This window comes from Oryza brachyantha, chromosome 5, assembly GCF_000231095.2.
Source record: "Oryza brachyantha chromosome 5, ObraRS2, whole genome shotgun sequence".
NCBI lineage: Eukaryota > Viridiplantae > Streptophyta > Magnoliopsida > Poales > Poaceae > Oryza > Oryza brachyantha.
Window position 1 is genome coordinate 1,710,818 of NC_023167.2, and position 24,890 is coordinate 1,735,707.

At 39.3% G+C, this 24,890-nt stretch overlaps 4 protein-coding genes and 1 long non-coding RNA gene across 5 annotated transcripts; 3 read left to right on the plus strand and 2 right to left on the minus strand.

Annotated features, from left to right (window-relative positions):
- The first annotated feature begins 4,286 nt into the window (after positions 1-4,286).
- Positions 4,287-5,158, plus strand: LOC121054551. Its single transcript, XM_040524599.1, has one exon. It carries the CDS (start codon positions 4,381-4,383, stop codon positions 4,729-4,731), a length of 351 nt encoding a protein of 116 aa, XP_040380533.1. The 5' UTR covers positions 4,287-4,380; the 3' UTR covers positions 4,732-5,158.
- A 3,434-nt stretch (positions 5,159-8,592) lies between these two features.
- Positions 8,593-9,707, plus strand: LOC102707401 (chitinase 10-like). The gene has a single exon (XM_040524468.1). It carries the CDS (start codon positions 8,637-8,639, stop codon positions 9,501-9,503), a length of 867 nt encoding a protein of 288 aa, XP_040380402.1. The 5' UTR covers positions 8,593-8,636; the 3' UTR covers positions 9,504-9,707.
- Positions 9,708-10,615: 908 nt separating this feature from the next.
- On the minus strand, positions 10,616-12,062 carry LOC121054505. The gene is made up of 2 exons (XR_005811895.1): positions 11,559-12,062; positions 10,616-10,976 (listed from the first exon to the last, which is right to left on the minus strand). It is a non-coding gene; the product is annotated as an uncharacterized LOC121054505 (long non-coding RNA).
- Positions 12,063-15,367: 3,305 nt separating this feature from the next.
- On the minus strand, positions 15,368-19,851 carry LOC102707678 (chromatin structure-remodeling complex protein BSH). The gene is made up of 11 exons (XM_015837663.2): positions 19,715-19,851; positions 19,503-19,591; positions 19,283-19,377; positions 18,920-18,991; positions 18,777-18,824; positions 18,468-18,551; positions 16,599-16,637; positions 16,382-16,464; positions 16,203-16,265; positions 15,906-16,001; positions 15,368-15,819 (listed from the first exon to the last, which is right to left on the minus strand). Exons 1-11 carry the CDS (start codon positions 19,765-19,767, stop codon positions 15,810-15,812), a joined length of 732 nt encoding a protein of 243 aa, XP_015693149.1. The 5' UTR covers positions 19,768-19,851; the 3' UTR covers positions 15,368-15,809.
- A 165-nt stretch (positions 19,852-20,016) lies between these two features.
- LOC102710493 (DNA-directed RNA polymerases I and III subunit rpac1) lies at positions 20,017-24,829 on the plus strand. Its single transcript, XM_006653960.3, has 9 exons — positions 20,017-20,267; positions 20,953-21,138; positions 21,251-21,380; positions 21,471-21,551; positions 22,571-22,752; positions 23,110-23,205; positions 23,298-23,391; positions 24,211-24,324; positions 24,454-24,829. The coding sequence occupies exons 1-9, from the start codon at positions 20,130-20,132 to the stop codon at positions 24,555-24,557; spliced, it is 1,125 nt and encodes a 374-aa protein (XP_006654023.1). The 5' UTR covers positions 20,017-20,129; the 3' UTR covers positions 24,558-24,829.
- Positions 24,830-24,890: the final 61 nt, after the last annotated feature.

Genomic DNA, 24,890 nt, shown 5'->3' on the forward strand with positions numbered 1-24,890 from the left:
TTTTACATAGAAACACTAGGTCTTAATCAAGAACCAGTTTCTTTATTTTTGTCTCTTCAATAAATTACTTATCGTGGCATATAGATAGAAACTACCATTGCGCCTGCAGCGTGAGTGCCCTCAGTAACCAGAAAGAGAGGGACTCGAACAACTATTAATTAGTGCTGCAGTATTAACTGCCCCAGTAGTATCATCTACATTGATCCCATTTATTTTAGAAAATTAAGTTTGCTTTCTCCGATGTTATCCTTGTGTAGGTGATCAAGGTATATCTGCGTGCACCATACACCAGAGTTTTAATTTCCCCTCCATAATCAACCCTATAAGATTAATTAAGCCATGTGATAGCGTGTGTTATATCATTAGGTGTGTTCTTCTTTAAGGTAGCTTGGATATAAAACATGATAACATGTACTGCATGTTACTTCAAAGTACAGAAAATAAACCGGCCATCACGTGGACGAAGTGACTTGTTTGTTGGTTGAGCCATGCATGCATATGCATGATTAAGTACATGCCGACATTTATGTGGTTCTCCCTTCCTTAATCAACCGTTTCATTTTAAATAGCTTTTTCCCGGCCTCTGATAGCGTGCGTAATTAGGCACCCTGTCAGAAGAGATATATACTATAAATCATGTAGTATAAGATATATATGAGTAGTAACATTATTGTTGATGGTCAGCTAGCCCATACCTCTGAAAAACCGTTAGTGGCCGGCCGCCATGGAGACCGGTTTTCAAACTGATCATTGTTTTTAGTATCTACTGTATCTCTCAATTTTAATGTTTGTATAACACAGAAACTGATAGTTGTTTTTAGTATTTACTATATCTCTCAATTTTCAAACTGATAATTGTTTTTAGAGATAACTGCATTTTATTTTCTGTTACTAACTTCGTTTAACAAATTAAGACTTTTAGCATTACCTAGATTTATATATATATATATATATATATATATAATATACACCGATCAATAGATAAATATAGGTGTAACTAAAATGCATTATAATGTAAAACGGGGAGAGTATTAAATAAGTTGTTCGCCGTGTCAAATATAAGGGTTGAAATGGTATTAAACACTTAAATATTGCTACGAGAGGAGAAGCATATTCGACGTTGTCAGTTACATATGAGTAGGGGTGAAAACGGAACGGATATTACCCGTCCGCCCGCACGTCCGAATTAATTCGGGACAAATTCGGGTCACCAAATCGGGTATCCGGAGGATAATACGGATTTCAGGTCGGGTTCGGGTATTTTTCTCAGATACAAATACGGGTTCGGGAACGTAGTATCCGACGGATACGGGTTACCCGGCAAAAAGAACGGGTACTACCCGGTTAAATATCCGGATATGACTTGGATAGTTATAGCCCATCAAAAGCCCATATTATTCACATACAATTAAAGCCCAGTAACAAAAAACATTATTCTAAGTGTTCCATATACATGTATGTTAACTTTATTTATACTTCTTGTTCATATATACTAACATACTAATGATATAATTTAATGAATCAATTATATTTCCTTACAAGCTTTGCTAATGCTAGTTGTTACTTCCATGATATAGTTGTATTTAAGATTTATGGAATAGTTGAATAGCTATTATATATGTGATATATATAGTTGTTGTTTTGATTTGATATCCGAATAAGTATTCGTAACCGAGATCATTCGTATCCGTCTTAGCACGTATCTGTTCCGTATATGTGCCCGATATTATCCGTCTTCATATTCGTATTCGACAATATCCGTATTCGACCCGATCCTGAAAAGAAAATATGGGTTAGGATACAGAAAGGCTCCTATCTGACCATACCCAACCTGGTTTCACCCCTACGTATGAGCCCATACTCATAGAGAGATGAATCCGCATGCTAGTGACACAAAACCACCTAACTTTACATAGATGATCCTATCTGAATTCTGAAGAAGCATCACCCTGATGAGAAAATGTCGGATGCTTATGTTAGGGAAATCTGCCTATAACTGCCTCCTCATAACTAGATTTCTGTGGTGTGTAAAGGCGTTGGTCGTTATCGTGGTAGTCTAATATGGCTAATTTAAAGGGGGACAATTCACACATAGGGGTGGGAATGGGTTAAGGCCCGTGGGTTTTTTCTCAACCCTATTTAATTTTTAAATAATTTTTAGCTCAAAACTCTATATAATTTTATTTTTAACCCGTTTTGAATCCGGCCCATAAATTTTATAGGCAAAATGGTTAGGCCCATTACCACCCCTATTCACACGATAAATTTATTAATTACTACTACCTATGTCCCATAATAATTTTTTTTAATTTTCTTTGTCCAACGTTAGACCATTCGTCTCATCTAAAAAAATTATGCAAAAACTTTAAAAAAAATAGACACACATAAAGTAATATTCATGTTTTATCATGTAGTACAATAAAAATATTAATCACAAAAAAATTTGAATAAGATGAAGAGTCAAAATGTTGTATCTAAAAACTGAAAAATAAACTTATATCGGGACGGAGGTAATAGAAATTTAGAATGGTTTAAATATTTGTGTATCTAGATTTCTCATATCTGACTAATGGCTTATGAAACACAAATAAATTAATGTCAGGTTATAAGAGATGTTTTGACCTTATTTAGATTCATACAAACACAAATAAATTAAGACACGCGTATAAACTATATATATCGGTTCAGATTTCATAGAGATGAATATCGAGAAAAGAGCATTTTTTTCATTCTTAAGAAGGTAGGTAATACTGTTTTGCATGTAAAATTTGGTAATACAAAATTTTACGTAGAAAACAGTGGTACATGATTAAATTAAGCTCGAGAAAAACCAAAATATTATTTTATAATTTAAGACGGAGTGACCAGTGATGAAACGGTTGGTCGTTTGGATGAAGCAGGGATCGAGGAGGAGGCGGTGCAGTGCGGCACATGGATCACGCGACGCTAGCTGCTTCCTTCCTTTGCCGCACATTTCCACATATGCATGCGTGTGCCACACGACGGACGAACGTCTCCTCCTCCTCCGTTCCAAAAACCCAACCTTGACTCCTCCACATGCACGCTCCCTCCCACCTTTGCCTTTCACACTAGTGGTACCCCTCCTCCATCCACGCGGCAGTGGATGCTTCCTTCGCCGAAAAAATAATAATTTATTTTTATTCGATTTATTATATATATATTGGAGTTTATAAAAATGACAACAAATGAATTAGGCTTTGCAAAAATATATTGGAGTTTACTAAATGGGAGAACAGTTATATATATATATATATATTAGAGTTTGCTAAACTGAATTAGTATCCTGCTTTTATTTTAAATTTTGCTAGTCTTATCTTTTCGCTTCTATTTCTATTTATAAGCTAAAATTTTAAAAAAATTCGATCAATCTTAAATTTAAAGTAGAATTTAGGTATTTTATCATAGTTTATTTTTTAGTCTAGCTTTTAGATCGCTAAGAATACATATATAAAAATTTCATTCATAAATTATTTTTTATTTGTAAATGTATCATTTTGTTTTTTTCTTAATAAGCCAAACAATCACCCCGTAGGTATATTTTGTATGGTGGAACCTAGGGTGTACATTTAACATCAGTGCTCGTACTTATAACTAATTATTCTTTCAGTTCCAGGGAACGTACCGTCGATGACTTTACTAACTCGTTTTTACTGTGTTAAAAAAATAGTAATAATTATAAACTTTTATTCTCACTTCACTTCTTAGTGGCTGCTTGGATCCAGTGATTTTCTTAGTCTCTTGTCACATCGAATGTTTGGACATTAGTTAAGAGTATTAAATATAAACCGATAACAAAACTAATTGTATAAATAAAGGCTATTTCATTAGATAAATTTTTTAAGCCTAATTAAGCCACAATTAGCACATGTTTACTAAGCATCACATTCGATAATCATGGACTAATTATGCTCAATAGATTTGTCTCACGAAATACTCCAGAGTATGAGGTGGATTTTATTAATAGTTTATATTTAATATTTCTAATTAATATCTAAACCTTCGATATGATATAAACTAAAAAGAAATCAGCAGTAAACAAACAGACCCTTAATGTAATACATACTAGTATTTGTTTCTTAATTTATTAGAGAGCGATTGATATGATTTTGATCCGCGGTGGGCATCAAGAAACAAACGTTAAACGTGCAGCCCCACCAATCTTGTCTTCCGGATCGGATCTTGCCTCCCACCTTCGTCTCTCCCTCCGGCCAGCCACGCTATATATTGGCCTCCGCCACCAGCCGCAGCAACGCCTTTGCATCTTCCTCGATTCAATTGCTACTACTTCTTCACATCTCCATTCGATCTAGCTAAGTACGTAGCTCGCTCTCTCGCTCGCCATTTTCAACTAGCTAGCCGATGGGTTCTTGGGTGCGCACCATCACGTCGCCGTTCAGGAAGGCGCGCACCATCCTCAACCAGCAGGGCGGCGGCGGCGGCAACAGCGGCAGCATCACCGCCGGCGGCAGCGACGAGCATCGCCACCACCGCCCCAAGAAGCAGCGCCGCCACTCCTCCTCCTTGTCATCCTCCGGCACGCCGTCAGCTACGGCGGCAGGCAGCGGCGACGTGGAGGTGGTGGAGGTCGCCCGGTCGTCGCAGCTCTACGGCGACGTCATGGCCTGCGCCTACGAGGACGTCCAGGTCATGTGGTCCATGCTCGACAACAAGGCCAGGCTCTGCACCACCGCCGCCGCCGCCGCCTCCTGACGCCGGCCGCCGTAGCATGAACAACGCACGGCCGACACGATCCATCCGCCCTTTGCATTGGCATGGAGATCGAGATGGGATCGAGTACATATCATTTGCAATTTGCAGCGAAAATTAATGCAGCATTAGCACTAGCACCACTAGTCCCCATTTGATTATTGTTGTTCTAATCAATCTCCATTTTCATTTTTGTGATCGATCGATCGACACAAGCATGTTACTGCTCGATCAGATCACGTACTCCACTACGGTCGAGTCTTTCAAATCCCCATTATTACAGGCAAAGCAAGCACTGCACACTCTGATATGTGCCCCTGCTTAAGCTGTGATTAATGGAGAGATTTAATCAATTTAATCGGCAACTTCTTCAGTTCCAACTGCACCCGCATGTTCTTTATTATTGCTTTCGAGGCAGCCATGTTCTCTTGCAGTCATCTCTCCTCTTTCGGTGTCAGAGATAGATATATGCGTATTAATTAATTACTGCATCATCCGATCCATCGAAAAAATAATTGTAAATTTATTTCTTTGAAGATTCAGTTGGTCGGTCGGAGCCTGCACCGACTCTGCTTTCTTTGCCCTCTTCTTCTGTTCTCGACAGTTTTTTTAATTAAAAAATATAATGAAAGTAACTCCCGATCTTATCAAGTTCTGTGCTTCCGTCACTTGGTTTGCCTGCCCCATCCGACTTTATCAAGTTCTTTTTTTATTCAATCTCATGTGAAAATCGTTGTTTTTTTTGTTTTGCTGTACTTAATCTCTCATCCGTGCTATATATACATAGCTTCTGTCACTTGCATCTTTTGTGTGGCACTAATCAACTACAGGATGATGGCACACATTTACCAGATGAGGGGGCATCTTCATTACTAGTCTCCAAGATAACGTAGTAATGAGATAACGTAGTAATGTTTTATAAATATATATCGTCTCGTCTTTACGCTTCTGTTTATACTTATAAAATAAAATTTAAATTTTTAACTTTAAATTTAGAGTTGATTTTGAGGATTTTTCATCGTAGTTTATTTTTAAGCATTTTCTTTAAGATAGTGAAGAACTTTTATATAAAAGTTTTATTCACAGATTAATTTTTTCTACAAATATGTTGTTTGATTTTTTTCAGCCAAAAAGCCAAAAGATGAGGGTTTATCTCTTTTTAAGAAAAATAATGGATACATGATATTTTTTAAAAATAATATTGTATAGTAATCCTTTTTATACACAATTACTAAATCACATTTGATAGAAAACTAGGGTCAGATATACACATATTTTGCACACAACACAACAAACCACTAGCCAAGTGATATGAAATGATCACTGGTTTGGCCTTCTATGTTGGCATGTGCCCAACCTTGGCAGGTATGCATTTGCATTTGGACACACACGTTGGGCCTACTCTTAAGTGGGCTAGGATGTGATACGTACAATTCACCTTATGACAATTAAGGCCCCAACCTAAGATTGAAAGTAGCACTGCTTTGTGAATAAACCAATGCTGCCAATAGCCAAATCAACAAATATGTATGTGCAACTCTGCACACAATCGGTAACAAACTAGATGCTGAAAATTGTTGATAATAAACTGTATAGTACTGCTATATGATCAGCCTACTTAAAAATTAATCTTCAGAACTTTGGGCTCGTTCTCAGGAGGGGGTACGAGGGAGGGTAATCAGTGCACGCAAATTAAGAAAAACTATTAGTATATGATTAATTAAGTATTAGCTATTAAAAACTTAAAAAATGGATTATTTACAACAACTTTCGTATAAACCTTTTTAGCAAAAAATACAGAAACGTGCCCACGGAAAGAAAAAGGAAGTTGAACTCAACAGTGACTCGCGAACGAGCCTTTGTATGCTATTACATGTGTAAAAAAAACATAGTAGTAAAAAGAAGATCATAGAATAATATTGAAAAGATCAAAGTCCCCGGTTTCCAAAAAAGCTGGCCAAGTAAACTCAAAGTATATATACTAGTTATATGCAGCTAACATTGATGGACTGATGGAGTCAGCGGAGCTCAGGTGAGAGTGAAACCGATGATGGCGTTAATTAACCCAGATCGTCTCTGCGCACATACTTTCTAACCTATTAAACAGTGCGTTTTATTTATAAAAACTCTATATAAAAAAGTTTGATTTAAAAATCACAACACTCTGTTTTTAAATTTATTATAACTACTAATTAATCAATAACATATTAATCTGTTATTGCATTTTCCGCACCGCGGCCGGTGTGGTCCATGTATATCAGTATATGCGACTCAACCCATATACGGTCGGGGCCAGATGCATCTTTCCAAGATCCATGCTTTAATTTTCTACCTACATAGATAGATGCTCTGTCCAAGTGATCTCCTGCATGAGCCATTGACCTAGCCTGATTCTCGAGTACTATCTAAGTAATATTATCTTTCCTGCAATAAGAAAAAAAATTTTGGTTGGTCCTGTTCGAAGAGCTTCTAGCAACCATCTTATTGCACGATCTTCAGCCTCTCAAAATAGTTTAGATTCTTATTCATATTATAAGAATATGGATTTACATAGTTAAATTCAGAAAACAAAGTAAAAGGTAAAAGCTGAAAAAACCCAGAATTCTCTTTATTCTCTCTAGCTATTGACTTATCAGTTGATTGTTATAATTTTTGTCACTAGATTCTGACCATGCATTGACATCCATCTCATCAACATAACTTTCGAACCTGAGATATAAATAAAACCCAATTAGTTTGTAACGTTTGAATAAAAAAACACCTAGAGACCATCATAAATTAATTCCAATGATTCTACACACATCATATCCATATATTTGGAGATATGCATATTTTAACAATCGATCGACCGCTAATTAACCCGCATATATGCATTTACGTTGAACAACATGTATGTATTTTTTATCGGAGTGAGTTTAACTCAAGAAATTAGTAATAGCAAGGCATTGGTAGATGAAATCATCAAAGTCAAACTGTGGAAGATTTGTACTAATCTATATGTACTCAATCGCCGCCATGCACATGCGGCCACGTTCTGTACTCCGTATGATCTGCTTGTAGAAAACTACAGATCTCCATAGTCTGTGGAAATAGATTTTAATCCATTGATTTTATTTTTATGTTTGGTTGGATGAATTGGTTAGAGTTTGTTTTTTGTTTGGTGAGAGGGATGAGATAGGATGTGATGGATTGGATCTGTTTTTTATTTGATGGAAGAGATGAGACAGGGCAGAGGTTACCTCTAATATCCAAAATAAATTATTAAATACTAGGATTAATATATGAATAATCTAAAGTAATTAGATGTATATTTATACATGTAATATATTTTAAATAAATTTAATAAATAAAATGGACACCCTCCGTGCGTCATAATCATCCTGAGATGAATCCGTTCCACCGTTTTGGTGGGATAGGTTGGACCTGGATCTAAAAAGAATATTTCTCTTTTTGTCTAACCCATCCCACCCTGCACCAACCAAACGTGGTCAAGGATAGATTGGCTCTATCCCAAACTATCACATCCTTGAAAACAAACACATCTAAGTGAATAACTTTTTATTTTTCAAATCATTTAAATAGATCTAAAAATTTTACAAAAAATATTAACATATGATGCACTTACTTAAACATGTATGTCTAAATTCGACTACAATAAATTATAAGAAATAGTAAATTAAACTATATTTAGTCAGAGCTCTACTTGAATTTCTTTTGCAACTTAGAGAAGTTAATTTTAATCTCGAATGCTTGTATAGCGGTATATCACACATTAATCTTTCTCGTTAAAATTTTTAATTTTTTATAATATGAATGTAAGAAACGATTAGATCATGTCCACACGAAGGTTTTAAAGAGCGTCTCTCCCGTCGTTGATCTCCCTTCGCATTGCTCGACAGCAGTCGACGATGGCGGGAGCAGGACGCCCATTCGCCGCGGCGATGTGCAGTTTCATGGCCCTGTGGCTCGCGGCGTCGTCGCCGTCGACGTTCGTCTCGGCCGCCGGCCGCCGTGCACGCAGCCACGTGGCGTCGATCGTGACGGAGGAGATGTACAACGCGTCGTTCTTCATCCACAAGGACGACGCGGCCTGCCCGGCGAGGAACTTCTACGCCTACTCCGCCTTCGTCCGCGCCGCCGAGCGGTTCCCGCGCTTCGGCGGCGCCGGCGGCCGCGGCACCCGGAGGCGGGAGGTGGCCGCCTTCCTGGCGCAGGTCTCCCACGAGACGACCGGCGGGTGGGCCGCCGCGCCGGACGGGCCCTACTCCTGGGGCCTCTGCTTCAAGGAGGAGGTCAAGCCGGCGAGCAGCTACTGCGACAACACCTCCGCCGCCGTCGCCGCGCGGTGGCCGTGCGCGCCCGGCAGGTCCTACCACGGCCGCGGCCCCATCCAGCTGTCGTGGAACTTCAACTACGGGCCGGCCGGCGAGGCGCTGGGGTTCGACGGCCTGGGGTCGCCGGAGGTGGTGGCCGCCGACGCCGTGGTGGCGTTCGAGACGGCGCTGTGGTTCTGGATGACGCCGCGGCCGCCCAAGCCGTCGTGCCACGACGTGATGACGGGCGGGTACCGGCCGTCGCCGGCCGACGCGGCGGCGAACCGGACGGCCGGGTTCGGGCTGACGACCAACATCATCAACGGCGGCCTGGAGTGCAACCGCACCGACGACCCGCGGGTGAAGGACCGGATCGGCTTCTTCCGGCGATACTGCGGCATCCTCGCCGTCGCCGCCGGCGACAACTTGGACTGCGCCCACCAGCTTCCCTACTCCTCCTAATCACTACTACACTACTCTAATTAATTCTACTGGTTTTATTTCTTAATATTTTGTTTACTCAATTATATCTCTTCCAATAATAATGCAAAATTTGCTCAATTACTTTTTGTTTGTTTGCTAATTGGATGGATGGACAAATCAGCGAATTGAAACAATGTGATGAGTGTTGAAGCTTGATTGATCAGGAAATCACAGTATCAAAACAGAGCGTACGATTTATTTTCACGCATGAAGATTTTAATTATTTTAGATCACTCTCAACCTTTTTATATAGCTAGGATGGACACGATTTTTATATCAAATGTTGACTTATCATGGATCACTGTGCTATCCAACACAATATGTAGGAGTTACACGAAATACCTTCAAATTTTTCTTATGGCTGGTCTTCAAGAGACCGATTAAATACCTCTATGCCATTAAAAAAAGTTGATGGTTACCTCTGTGCTATAAAAAACTTCGGAGACATCTCTATACCCTGACACAAATTTTCGTTTACCTATATGCCATTTTGGATGGAAGAATGTTAAATGAAGGTGTAAAAAGACGATTTTGTCTTTGTTAGTAAATGAATGGTCAAAATAAATTTAGAACAGTAAATAAATATAAAAAATCAGTAAAAAATTTGGAAAATGACGGAATTAATTTGAAATTAAGAAATAAGTAAGAAAATTCGTAATCAATTTATAAAATGTTCAGAAATTCACGAAAATTCAGGAAAATTGGTTCATAAATCCATAAAATTGTAAATAATAAAGGAAAATTCGTAAATAAATCCAAGAAATTCGCAAAAAATCAGGATAATTCAAAAGAATCAGAAAAATGCCCAAATTAACAGTAAATAAATATGGAAAATCAGTAAAAAAATTAGAAAATGACAGAATTAATTTTAAATCAGAAAATAAGTTAGAAAATTCGTAATTAAATTATAAAATGTCTAGAAATTCAAGAAAATTCAGGAAAATTGGCTCTTAATTCCGGAAAATTGTAAGATATAAAGGAAAATTCGTAATAAATCCAAAATATTCGAAAAGATCAGAATAAATAAATAAAATATGGAAAACAATAGATAAAATCAATAACATTAGTACTAAATTACTTAGGTCATATCATCAACCTTCAAGTAGGTGCATGACCATTGCATCCGTAGCAACAAGTTCGTATGAGCAACATTTAAAATAGTATATCAGCACACTAAGTCCACACATAACAAGATCACCAACATTTATGATAGTAGCTCACCACACTAAGTCCACACGTAAAAAAGTAGTATTTCACTAGTTTTCATCACACCAAACCACACATATCTTAAATTGCATCAAAAGTATTAGTTCCTCCACATAATTTTCAAGCAGGAGTTTCTTGTTGCTTCTGGTATTAGAAGCTGGACTGGATAGATTAGCCACTTCATCTGGAACCCTCCTTAGTGTACACTTCTTTATAACAGCTTGCTTCTCTTGGTGTCTGCACGGTCTGTAGAGAGCCACCCATACATGGTCATATAAATTAGTAAAACGGGGTGAAAAAACAAAGGGGGTGAAAACGGGGTGAAAAAACAACCTCACAAAATCAAAAGCTAACAAGCAAGAGAGAGTGATACAAGCCAAAATGTTGTTCTTATCAAACACAGTGAACGGTTAGAACTATTAAGCAATATGTAAAGAACAGCTCAAAGAAATTGTACGATTTAATTTGCACAACACGTTTTCATGTTTAAACCCGTATAACTTTTAGCATTTGTCTAAATCCAGTAGTTCCAACTTCCAAAAGAAAGGTTGATTAGTAATTTAGCAAATTAGCCAAACGGATTGGTACTTAGATGGTGCGATCATGAACAATGAATCTTTTCTGAAGTAGCAGCAACATGACAGTAAAGGTTTATATGTTTTCCTTCAGAGTTCACCACTAAATCTGCAATACTTGCAAAATTCAGGCATTGGATCCGTGCCGGCAAGTTTCTCAAAATGTCAGTGGCATGCTAAAGTGTACTCCCACCAACTAAATGTTGCATTTTACAAGAAAGATCATAAAAGAACATTTGATCCAGATACTGACCAGTGATGAAGCAGCTGAACATCTTCTCGAGAGGAATACATCTTGAGGTCGACCTTCATGAGGTACGGGGCGCCATCCGTGCTCACCTTTGACATAGAGAGGGCCCCCTTCAGCCGTGCCCTTATCTTCCTCCTTGCCCTTGGAGACGCTCGCCGCCAGCGTGTTCTTCCGGTAGTTCCGCACGGGAGGCCATCCCACCACCAGCGCCCTGGCTCCACGGGAGGAGGAGCGCTGGCGCACGGGCGCCCCGGTCCGCACGGGAGAGGAGGCCGCCCTGGGCTGCGCGCGCCGGCCTGCCGGGTGGCCGCACGCGCGCGCCGGCCTGACCGCCGACTGGCCGCACGAGCGCGCTGGCCCGCCGGGTGGCGCACGGGAGAGAGGGAGGAGGATTTGGCAGCGGTCCGGCGAGGCGGGGGTCCGCCGGATCTGACCGGTCCGGCGACGGCGGCGGCTAAGGTTTTACGGGGAGGCGGCGCACGGGAAAGAGGACGGAGAAGTTGCTGGGCAGGGTAGTAATTTCCTAGGTGGGTCCTACATGTAAGAGGTTATTCGTGGGTGGAATGACACGTAGGTGAAAAGAAAGTTTGTATCATGGTGCATAGGTGTCTATAAAATTTTTTGTGACACAAAAAAAACTATTAACTTTTTTAATGACATACGGGTAAAAGACTCTAAATACTACGGCTAACATGAAAAAAAAATGTGAGATGATAATCCACATTACGACGTCCTTTACTGTTCGATTCACAAACACACACACTGCTTCATATTAAATCGGTTTCGACAGCCACATTCTTCAAAAACACAAATTCAAATTAGGTGCAAATTCAGCAACAATGTACAGGAGCCTATTCCGGGCTAAAAAAAACGAAGAAATTTCAGCTAAATCAGACAATAGAGGCATATTGTGAGCTAAGCTGGGCCGTCCATTTCAAGCTGATGAGGAGACAGTTTTGGCCCATTTCCGAAAAGTAATTATGCCAGCCCATCTAAGGGAGAGGGCCCACTTGGTTCTGCCTAAAGCCACTTTGATGAACAAAACTAACCAGCCTACAATAATTTGGCTATTCCAGTGACGCGACCCAAATTCCAAAAAGAAAAAAAAACACTTCTTTTTGGGATAAAGGACAAGGAAATCGATGGGTGAATGCAACTTTATACTCCAAGTTGATGATGCTCCTTTACTAAAGGGATTTGAGATATTAATGATAGTTAATTAGCTGCCACTATGACTACATACATAGCACTGCGCAGCAGTGCAGGCAAACATAATCATTTCATGGCCTCTTTTGTTTGATACTTTGATGGGTTCCGAAAGAAAATTTGTTTGGACAGTTTTTAAAGGAAAATTCAAGAAATTGAACCGTTTCCTATGGAATCATGTAAAATCCTCTGTATTCTGAAGAAGCCCTCGGTTTTTGAACAAGATGTATATACAAGCAACAAGATGATCTCAAGCTCCCAAATCTCAATAATCCAACTTCACTAGTAGTAACAGGTAATCATAGATACAAAGAAACATACATACATCGCAGCTTAATTATTCACACACGAAAGCAACTGATGAACAACAAAGAGTTGCTATCAGAAACATCGATCAGAAGAGGACAGGATGAGAGGGGCCGGGGGACACTGGAAGCTACGAGATGAACACACACACTCACACACACACGAATCAAGAACTAGAAATGATTAATTCCACGCACATAGCAATCATCTCCAAGCTATCTATCACACGGCGGCAGCTCATCAGCGAAGGTGCCGGCAAGATCGATGAAGCGGTTTGATTTGTATGTTGTCCCTGCTGATACATATATCCAGAAATTGAAGGAACTTGTCAGTAACATGCATGGATCATATTGCCATGGAAATGCATATTAATTGCAGTAGGTTGTATGAAAACTGAATAGTAGTAATTGATTTGATGAGATGGGGATGTACATGTATACTGATGCAGCTGAGCTTATTGCTTGGTGATGGCGTAGATGGCGTAGATGATGCCGGGGATGTAGCCGAGGAAGGTGAGGAGGAGGCAGATCCAGAACTCGTGGCCGCAGCCGAACTTGAGGAAGACGCCGAGGGGAGGGAGGATGATGGCGATCAGGATGTCGATGCAGTTCGCCGTTCCGGCCATCTATCTCCCCACCCCCAACAGCAGCAACAAAGAAGCAGCAGCTAACTTGGAACTGCAACTGACTGAGTGTACCTAGCTAAGGCGGCTAATTGGATTTGATCTTATTTATACTAGCTTGGAGGAGGAGGAGGAGGAGATGGCAAGGATGACGATGCCACGTGTGACTGACTGCTTAATTTCACTCACCGACCGGCCAAATCAAACGTATGTGCTTCGGAATCATGCACACGGTACTGACGCGTTACTTACTCGCCTCCTACCTTTCTATTTTTGTTTTTTCCCCCTAAATTAAATTCTCGTTAATTTCTTAGCTGCTAAGCACCTAGTAGTACTATGGATACACAGGACAATACGTTTTCGCTAATAACACGCTCACACTTAATTGCATCCATTTTTTGGTTTTGTGTGCTACGCTACGTACATAGCTCCAGCTGCCGTTGAGACACCGTTTCATCGCAAACATCGTCGTCGTTATTTTATTCTCTATATATAAAGGATGAAACTATCGATTTATGGGTGGGTGGAAAATTATTGGCAATATCTGTCTTTTTCTTAGCACTTGCGCGTTCATATCATCACAGCTAGCTGGAGACCCCAGCTAAGCAATGGGCTGATTCTCCTCGATCTTAAAGGAACATACTTTTCTTTTTCCTAGAGGAATATATTTTTTATTTAAAGCATAAACAGACTGACTTTATGGTTATAAGCCAAAATTAGAATTTCAACTTGATTTGAGGTTTTTTTTCACAACATTAGCTTTAGATCGTTAAGAATATGTATATAAAAGTTTTATTTACAAAAATATTTTTTATCTGTACGTATGCCCATACGTTACCCCCTTGAAATCATACTACGCTGGATTTATAAGTCAAACTAAAAGAACATTTTTTTCCTGGAGGAATATGTTCTTTAACTCTGTAATAGTTAAATTTATTATTTTCATTATTATATAAATAATTATAGAACCATTTATGTTTCATTTACAAAAGACCGAATTTAGATGGGGCTAAACTTTTTAGTCTCATATCACATCGGATGTTTGGATATTAATTTGAAGTATTAAACATAAATTATAAATAAAATTCATCCGTAATCTTGTACTAATTCGCGAGACGAATCTAATGAACCTAATTAATCCATGATTAGCCTATGTGTAAACATTTGCTAATTATAGATTAATTAGGCTTAAAAAATTCGTCTTGCAAATTAGCTCTTATTTATAAAATTAGTTTTTTTATTAGTCTATATTTAATACTTTAAATTAGTGTTCAACCATCTAATGTGACTAGAGACTTAAAAATAAGTTCCAAAAAATAAACACCCTAATTGCCAAAGCTATTTAATTAACGCCTCAGTCAGTGGGTCAAAGTTTGTTTCATCCTGAGGACCAAACGAGGCATCTGGATATGCAGCGTACGTGGTGTCATCGTCAAACACGTCGCCGCCACACGACGATCTGCTTCTGCTTCTGCCACGATACTAGTGGCAAGGAAGCTTCTCTTCTCATATGCCCTGTCATCACCGGCACAATCTTCCAACCAATTCGATAGCCACGTTTCGAATTGATTGACAGTTTTTTTTCACGTTTCATACAACACATACTGATCCGAATTGATTGACAGGTTTTTTTTTTCACGTTGACGAAAGGAGTATTCAACAATTAATAATCCCATAATGAATCAATGAGAGGCAGCTAAAGCCCAATGGCTTAATTAGTAGGCCTAAACACTGACTGACGGCCCACAAAGCAAACCTTCCAAACAACATCACAAGCCCAATTCATGGTCAAGAGTCAAGACTACTAGCATCCAAAGTGAAGAGCAAGCTTCATACAACCAGGTCACAATCCATTTCTCTTTTGATGAGCAGAACAAATTGCACACCTACAGAGCAAACCTAGAAAATAAACCTACCTAATCCTCCCTCTCCCTGCATAAACAGTGGCTTCCTCCAGTCACAGCTCACATCACAACCAGCTGAAAGCTTTACAGACAGCATTGGAGTTACAGTGGATGAAGGAATGAAGGCTCTCATCCTTCTCTCCTAGCCTCTTCTTCCTCTTCAACGTGTCAGGATCATCGGATGCAGTAGTAGTAGTAGTGCTTACAGCTTTCAAGTCATGCATTCCTAGGCACAGTTGTTTTTCAGTTGCAGACTTGGACTCGCATCTAGAACAGTAAATGGAGTCCTCTGATCATATGATCATTTCTCACCTCGAGTTAATCTCCTCTGTTGCATCATTTCCTCCAACTTCCTCGTTAGCTATGGCCTCTACAACTGGCTCGTACAGGTACCATTCCTTCCTTTTCCTGTTACAGAGGAATTATAAGATCAACTCAAGTTCAAGACTAAATGTAGTAATCATAAAAAATTGAAATATTTTAAGCTGCAAAAATTCTCTGCTTTCTCGCTTACGAACGGGGAATGATCGACCAGATCTCTTACACAGACAAACATAGAAACCACCGTTAATTAACAACATATCAAGGTTTTTTAGCATAAGAGCTTACCGAACAACACTTCCTTTGCTGCCAAAATACTTGAATAGGTCCAGCGAATTGTTCATGGCTTTACTGCAGAAACATGGTCACAGCAATATGATATATATACCAAAAGACATAGGATGTACCTTGAATATTCATTTTTTGTAAAGTTGCCCTAAAACTTAAATAACACTACTTGCACAAACCTATTTGAAGCAAACTCTGGTGCTCGCCTTCCCTTCTTTGAAACTTTAGCTTCCCTCATAGCAGAAACACTCTGACTAGCAATCTGCAAAGACAAGCGATATTTTTCTTGTTTGTGTCAAACAGCTATCTTACCAAATAAAAGGGTAACCATGTACGTGTAAAGCAATTAAAACCAGTTTTTAGCAAACTCAAATAACAAGGGCAAGCATAGCTAACCTCATAAAGCTGCTCGCGGATGGAGACAGCTATTGCAGGCTGCACGTCAATCATCAACACTTTGTCAGTGCAAAAATGTTGCAGAAAATAATACAAATTAGGTGTTTACAGGAAAAACAGCACCAGTAAGAAACTATGCAAAGAATCACATCAAATTATTCAAAATTATGTCAGCGCTGAAAAAAATGCGAATAATAGTGAATTCAACAGAACTTTAAAATTCAATGGAATATAATGGTAGTTGATGAAGTTGATAGTAGACATTTTTACCCAATACTTACAAAAATAGAATGGTAAAATTGGACCGAGTAGCATAAAGACACAGGCAAGATGGCATGTATATTGCAGAAAAATATCACTAAGAGGACAACAACATAACCCCAGTGATTCAAAATGGAAGAGGATAGGCCAACAGGGGAGCTGGGGAGCTGGTCTCACACACACACATGCTCAACAAAATGTGACAGTTCTCTCATTCAAACTCAATTACAGATTAGGTTTCTTTAGCATGTACTAGAAAAATTGCCCGTGTGTTGCAACAGGAAAACTAAAATTACGATAAATATATTTAATTTGATGATTATGGTTTAATTTTTATATTCCACCCTTTAAGAAAAACAATTCTTCACGTGTGCATATTCAAAATAGTGGTACTTCTTTAAGAAAAAAAAATCTTATTTTACTCCCCAAACTAATTGACAGGACCACTTAACCCCTTAAACTATTTTTGGCTCATTTTACCCCTAAACTATTGAAAATAGTTCACTTCACTACTTCATAACATTTCTCTTTGTTGCTATTGTTAATACAAGTCGTATTTTAAGCTGAACTTTTTTAGAGCCATAGATGACACCATTATCAAAGTTTAAAAATATTTTCAATTTTTTTCATGACTATTTGCATGAACTTTAAAATATTGGTTTAAATCAATCTAAGGTGCTTCCAACCTACGTAAACAGTTTGAAAAATCCTAAAATATCGGCGAGAATTAATATAGAGAGAATAAAAAAATAGAAGTAGCGTTAGAGAGTAAAGTGAACCGTTTTCAATAGTTCGGAGCGTAAAAATGAGCCAAAAAATAGTTTAGAGGGGTAAGTGCTCTAAGAAATAGTCCAGGGGAGTAAAATGGACTTTTTTCCTTCTTTATCCACTAGCTCTAACATGTTCCCTGTGCTATTTTAGTGGTGCAATGACATAACGGTAGCAGGACACTACTATCGCTGTTTAGCTATAACTAATCAATGTAGGCACCAAAATTGAAAATATGACTTGGACCGGAAGAGCACAGAAAGGTTTGTCCATGCACTGGGTAGGCCAATATGTATTCAAATCCTAGCTCCGGCATGAAATTTCTGCAATTTCATTGACTAGCGGGACGACATAGAGAAAGTAATGGTTGTGTTGTTAATGGGCTGGCTGGATCTTCATCAAAACTTACCGAGCATTATGTTACGTGGACCCATCTAGTAGAAACAACAATAGGAAAGCCATTTATCTTTGTGTCACGCTCACAGGCCCGAACAGAATCGGAAACGTTGGTGACGGAGAAAATTCGGGCAGAAACACTATTGGTTTTAATAACAAAATAGTAGAGAAGTAGAGAATAGGGGTAGAGATATAAAATTGTGGCGTGTGTGTGCACACTCTGATTAGAAGTCATATGACATACCAAAGTTTTAGCGGAAACACCTTCAATTTTTATAACAGGTAAAGAAACAGGGACCATATGACAAGGAACCAACCTTCCCAGAGATGATTCTTTTGAAGGAATAAATTACTTCTTGACATGATGCTTTAAACGGTAAACTACTTCAGAAAAGAAATGGGAATGTATTAAGCTCATCAGGAATTTCAGATTTCAAGGCATACCCCAACTTCAGGATCTGTAATGTTCAAATCTTCGCATAGTGTCCTTGCAAATTCCTCAGGATCACTGTCCAGGTTGCCTATATCCTGGAATTCAAAAATGGATGTGAAGACATAAAACTGAGTAAACAGCACATCCAATCAACTCGATGAAGAAAACAGTAGAGAACCCTCAAATCTACAAATGCACATGTACCCACAAGAATTGATGTCAAGGCAAGCAAATAACACACTCGAACAATTTGAATATTTGATAAAGGAAGCAAATCCACCTCTACATGAGAATCCTGAAATCTACATATTTGCACTTACCCACAAAAACTGATCTCTAACCACAGTATTGTTTATCCTGAGGTCAATCTGCAAATTAAATTCATCACCACTACATTCATACAGTGAAACAAAAAAAAATGTACAAACACAATCTGCAGTTAGCAAAAGAAAGCAAACAAAACCTTCAGGGGCACAATCTTCTCCCTGATCTGCATCTCCTCTCCCTCATAGGACCGGAACTCGGCCAATTGCCCCTATTAGAAACACACAAAAAAGGAGTCCTAGTAAATAATTACTTTGTTCTATATTATAAGATTTTCTGGCCCTATCTAGATTTGTATGTGTGCTCATAAATCTAGACACATATACAAAACATATACATTGATACACGAATGAATTAGGTTTTGAATGTCTTATAATATGATACACGAATGAATTAGGTTTTGAATGTCTTATAATATGGAATGGATGGAGTAGTAAAGCTTCAAAGATTGCGAGATATACCGTAGAAAGAAGAAGGATGGGGATCCGAATTGGGGCGGTACCTGGATGGAGTGGAGCATCTGGGGGACGAAGCTGGCGGGCAGCTTGAGGTCCTTGGCCGTCCTCTTGGCGAAGCTGATGATCTCCGAGTCGGGGTCTGCGAGGCGGCGCAGCGGAGGAAGGGAGAGAGATTTTGGGTCGTCGGAGTAGGACGAGACGAGAGTGAGAGAGAGCACGGCAAAGCAAGCAACGCGAGAGGAGGAAGGAGGAGGCGATACTCACCGCGCGGGTTCCAGGTGAAGGCGTCCCTGTAGCGCTGCCCGTCCACCTCGACGTCGACGCGTATCGGCACCAGGTTGTCTCTCGTCGGCCTGCAAGCAGCAGCACGGCGGCCGCGGCGGCGGCGCAAGGTGAGAAGACGCACGCAAACATCCTCCTCCGTATCTCGAGAGAGGGATTGGGGGAGTGGAGGGGGGTGGGGTACGACGGCGTACATCCGGAACTTCACCGCCGTGGGCCTGGCGGCGCCGAGGCTCACCGTCTTCATCTCCCTCGCCGCCGGTCGCTTTCGCCGGCGACGTTGCTGCTCCGATTTCTTTCTTTTTTTTTTTTCGAGAAGAGGTTTACTAGAGCGAGAAGGCCCATAAAAGGCCCAAAGTGCCTCGTATAAGGCCCAGCAAAAGCCCAAATTGACCTCCATCATCAGGGCGCCAATTCGTCGGCCGCCCCCGCCGCCGCGCGCGTTGCCCTAGCTCGTGCCCGCGCCACCTCCTCGCCGTCGACGCATCGCCGGCTGATTTCCTCCCCCTCCTCCTCCTCCTTCTTCTCCTTGTTTGGTGACGCGTGCGCGTGTCCTCGAGCTCTTGAGTGGAAGGGGAGAGAGAGCAGGAAGGGGGGGAAAGGGAGAGGATGCCGAAGAAGGGGACGAAGTCGAGCAAGGGCACGGGCAGCGAGCCCAAGGAGCAGGAGCGGAGGCAGAAGAAGCTTCCGGAGCACCTCGAGCTCCAGCGCACGCGCGTCGTCTGCAAGTTCGACGGCCCCGTCAACGTAATCCGTTTCTCTTCGCTTGCTGCTTCCGCTTAGTTTTTTTTTTTTTTTTTGTGATTGTTTGTACGCCTGCCTGTGTGCATGTTTCTGATGTTACAATTGCTTGCTTGCTTGATTTATTCTATCGTTTGAAGAAATCGTGCGTTCTTATATTCTGATAGTTTGTGTTTTTTCTGGTAAAGCATTACTCTTTAATAGTACTGCATCTATCTAATGGGTTGGTTCTCAGAATATATATTGGGAAGAAGCGATTTCCATTTTTCAGTTTTGTTTTGCTGTTTTTCTTCTTCTGATGATGAAGGATTTAACATGCTCCGTTGAATCTCTTTTGCTAGTCTAGTTAAAGTTTATGTTTTTTTGTATCGTTCTGTTTTAAGGGTCTATTTGGTTGGGAGGAAAAACAAAGCACTCGAATTCCTTAAGGATTAATTCATATGAAAGTTATTCGCTTTGTAGAATGAAGTACAGGAAAGTGAAAGAAAAAAATTCTAGGAAAATTTCCATCTACTCAAACCTCTTGTAAAAATTCCTATGGATTGATGTGGCCGTACATTTATATTACTTCACATTTTCTAGTCTTATGGGTTTAAATTCCTCCTTAACAAATAGGCTCTTAAATAGCTGTTTTTTATTACAGTTTTAGTGTGTGTACAATATGCCTAATCTGTTGTGTATATGTTTAAAGACTGAAGGTTTTCAATATGGTGGTGCTTTTTCTGCTATGGGAATTGATAACAGCGTGTCAGTGGATAAATTTTGCAAAGACTTCAAAGTCGAGATAAAACGACTTACGGAAGATGATGTGGAATTTGATATGATTGGTATTGATGCGTCGGTAGCTAATGCTTTTCGAAGAATACTCATAGCAGAGGTATGCACATATTGTCATCATGACAATCTTGGAAGCTGCTATCTGTTATCAAATGTGCCATGTATTTGGGGTTTCATTTCAATATATGTACTTCATTATTTTAAATTTTCAGGTTCCTACAATGGCAATTGAGAAAGTCCTTATTGCTGACAACAGCTCAGTTATAGCAGATGAAGTTCTTGCACATAGACTTGGCCTTATTCCACTTGATGCAGATCCAAGGCTTTTTGAATATATTTCAGGTCAGTAACTTAAATTGTTCTAATTTGCTATTCATAAGTTTTTGTTATACACGAATAACCGTTTTCTTATTCTTCTGTTGCATTTTGTAGAAAATGATGCCCCAAATGAAAGAAACACTATTGTGTACAAACTCCATGTTTCATGTAAAAAGGGTTCCCCACGGCTTACAGGTATATCTTACTAACCTGCAACCAAGACTCTTTTACAGTTTTCAATCATCTTACTAAATTTTCCATGTGGATTTTTGCCCCTCCTGTGTGTCATAGTCATGCAGAAGTGGTTTATTTCTGAATGGTTTATTTCTAAATATTCTGTTCCAGCTTATTTTTCTGAGCCATTTTTGTTCATTGCTTTTCAAGATTAAATGTCATATTTTGCCTATCTTTACTGAATAAGCTAGTACCATCATGTTTACAAGTTTATGGGAGACCCCTGCACGTGTGAGCTGCAATCAGATATATTAATTTTTAGTAACCTTATTTTATCCCGCTAGTAACCTTCAAAGAACTATATCTTATAAATGGACTATCTAATTTTGTAATGTGGTAACCACTTGAAACATCACACAATATGCTGTGAAACTTACCGATCAAGACAACTGGATTCTGTTTCTTAAATCGTCCTTAATCATCTGATATGCAGTATAAATGATCTTGGTATAGCTACCAACCTTATTTTTCATCCAAAGTTTTGCTTAATAAAAATTGCAACTAAATTGTTTCAAACTACTTTGATGCTACATTCTTCAGACTTTCCATGGTCAGAATTATTTAGAAAGAAAATCGTGAGGGAGAAATCCTCGCCGCAGAAAAGTATGTGTAACACATACATTATTGTGTACAAAAGGAGTTCCTTTGCTGATACTCTGTACGACTCATCGTTCATACACATATCACATAATCAAATAGTGGATCCTTAGTTATTGGTACTTCATCTAATTCATGCCCATTCTGTTATCATTGCTCAGCTTAGAAAGCATTGATAGTCTATCTTGTCGCCTCTTATGCTTAATCAATCATCTAAGAAATTACTTTGCTGAAGCCTAAAAATGTATGTTGATGATATATTAATTATTTTCTCTTGCTGTACTTGTATATAATCATCAGCGGCACATGCCTGCTGTATTTCCTAGAAGGTTGGTTTATATTTTCTACTGTATGAAGCATTCACATAGTTTTTTACTGCACAGTGAAGTCTGGTGATTTAGAGTGGTTGCCAGAAGGTAGTCAACTACCTTTGGCATCTCCTGCTCAATCTAGGGACAAAAAAAAGACGTACACTTCCTTCAGTCAAAGCCAGAAGGATATCTTAGAAAAGCCTCTTGGTGTGAAATTAAAGGACATAACTATTGCGAGGCTTGGGCCAGGCCAGGTAACTTTGTTATTGTGGTTATTTCTCTGTGCTACTATTATGATAGGAGTACCTCATAGCTATATCTCTTGTCACTTTAGACTTAATATATATTGGATTAAGGTGCTTCAGTGATTAATCTTTTTTCTTCAATCCAGTCAATTCATGGAGTACTGCAATATGTAGCTTTACCATTACTTCTATGATTAATCTTTTTTCTTTTTCTCATCAAGCCGGAGTTCATGTGCATGCTAGTAGAAACTTTTGTTAAGATATTTTCTCATGGAAACTTGCTATGGTGAAATTGTTCCTCTTACTTTTCATGGGGTGATTCTCTGCAAACGATTGTTCTTTCTAATACCGTCGGTTCTATTTTAGGCTATTGAACTCGAGGTACATGCTGTTAAGGGAATAGGGAAAGTTCATGCTAAGTGGTCTCCGGTTGCTACAGCCTGGTACAGAATGCTCCCTGAGGTAAAGTTCTTTCTCTTGAAACTCTAATATGAAAAATCAGGAGTTACTGCATAGCTTTTGTCTTCATGGCTTAGTGTTGTATTGTCATGTAGGTTGTTCTTTCTGAAGAATTCAAAGGCGATGATGCAGAGGAGCTAGTGAAAAAGTGCCCAGTCAATGTTTTTGACATTGAAGACCTGGGAAATGGTAACTTCATTTTCCATTAATTGTTGGTGTACCTATTTTACTAATCTTGGCCTCTTGGGACAGTAAGTGAGTGGTTACTAATCTTAGCTGAATGGGTGTGCTTCTCTTGCTTTTATATTATCTCCATTTCACATTATAAGATGTGTTGGCCCACCTAGATTCATATGGATGCTAATGAATCTGAATATAATAAAGGTGTTCATAGGAAGATTGGGAGAGGATGCGAAGATTTTCACAATAATAAACCTTGTGATGTCTTCCCAGTCTTTACCATTTGACGCTTGCCACTTCATATTGGCATTTATTTTTACTAACTTTTCCATCTTCATAGTTGCTTTAATGTGTATGATGGACGCTCAAATTGTTTCAAGTTATACATGTTGGGAGCATATGATAAAATCAATATGTGACAAGCTCTTACATAGTGAACACCTTGTAGACCCCGATTCCGGACAATGTTCTTAAGCAAGATGATGGTTTGTTGGCTTAGGCCTTCCTTGGTCATTTCCAATTAGTAGAAGTGAATATGAAAGATAGTTGTTTGAGTTTAAATTGATTCAGAGTTCAAACCATAAACCAAGGAAACAAACATCTGCCGATGAAAATCTAGATAATTATAGGTGCTCAGATCTTTTTTTTTTTGAATGAAACTCCGATAAAACTAGAAGGAACTAAGGGCGAAAAGATCAAAAGCACTAGGCAAATAAAGTCAATAATTGAACCATCACTGGTGTACATTCCTATGGCTCAACCTTTCCAGGTCATAACTCAAGCTATGATTTCTACCTGTCCATAAGACCCTTCTCTTTGTATATGCAGGGGAAAAGAGAGCATTTGTTGCTAAGCCAAGAGCATGCACCCTTTGTAGGCAATGTGTTACGGGACCTTCTGGGGAACATGTACACCTACGGCGCGTCAGAGACCACTTCATCTGTAAGTAGTGGACAAACAACCTAAATCATCTGTCATCATACTACACCGTTTACAGAATTTGTAGCTGTATCAGCCTAGTTAATCCTGCTCAACTCACTGTAATCTTGGCAATTGTTTTCCCCTGGCTAGTTACGATCGAGTCTACTGGAGCTCTACCGCCAGAGACGCTTTTCACAGAGGCCGTAAGGATCCTGGAGGAGAAGTGCGAGAGAGTGATATCTGAACTGTCATGAGCTCCAGTGATCACTCTAGTTTTTCATGGTTATATTTTTTGCTGGGGACGTGTTGTGAGGAGATTTTTCTCTCAGATGAAAAATCTGAGTTAGTAATGGTAACATACTCTTGCTAGGTGACTTGAGTATGTTTCTTGAAATCTCTTGTCTACATCAGGCTGCTGTAACACAAAATTAGTTTTAAAATTTAAATTTTTAGCTTATGTTTTTAAGCTGAAGGCTCACGATAGAGCCTTATATACCTGGTATTCTTTTTATAGTTATTGCACGAATAGTTCTGCATTTAGTACTAATTGGATTTAGTGTCCACTTAGAAAAATTTAATACTTGCTA

Excerpts from the sequence above, each read along its gene's own strand:
- LOC102707401 (XM_040524468.1), top strand. The coding sequence starts at position 8,637 with ATGGCGGGAGCAGGACGCCCATTCGCCGCGGCGATGTGCAGTTTCATG.
- LOC121054551 (XM_040524599.1), top strand. The coding sequence starts at position 4,381 with ATGGGTTCTTGGGTGCGCACCATCACGTCGCCGTTCAGGAAGGCGCGC.
- LOC102707678 (XM_015837663.2), bottom strand. The coding sequence starts at position 19,767 with ATGAAGACGGTGAGCCTCGGCGCCGCCAGGCCCACGGCGGTGAAGTTC. Across the intron at positions 18,992-19,282 it reads AGATGCTCCACTCCATCCAG|GGGCAATTGGCCGAGTTCCG; the intron begins GTACCGCCCCAA and ends TGTTTCTAATAG. Across the intron at positions 18,552-18,776 it reads TTAGAGATCAGTTTTTGTGG|GATATAGGCAACCTGGACAG; the intron begins GTAAGTGCAAAT and ends TTTGAATTCCAG.
- LOC102710493 (XM_006653960.3), top strand. The coding sequence starts at position 20,130 with ATGCCGAAGAAGGGGACGAAGTCGAGCAAGGGCACGGGCAGCGAGCCC. Across the intron at positions 22,753-23,109 it reads CGAGGCTTGGGCCAGGCCAG|GCTATTGAACTCGAGGTACA; the intron begins GTAACTTTGTTA and ends GTTCTATTTTAG. Across the intron at positions 24,325-24,453 it reads CGTCAGAGACCACTTCATCT|TTACGATCGAGTCTACTGGA; the intron begins GTAAGTAGTGGA and ends TCCCCTGGCTAG.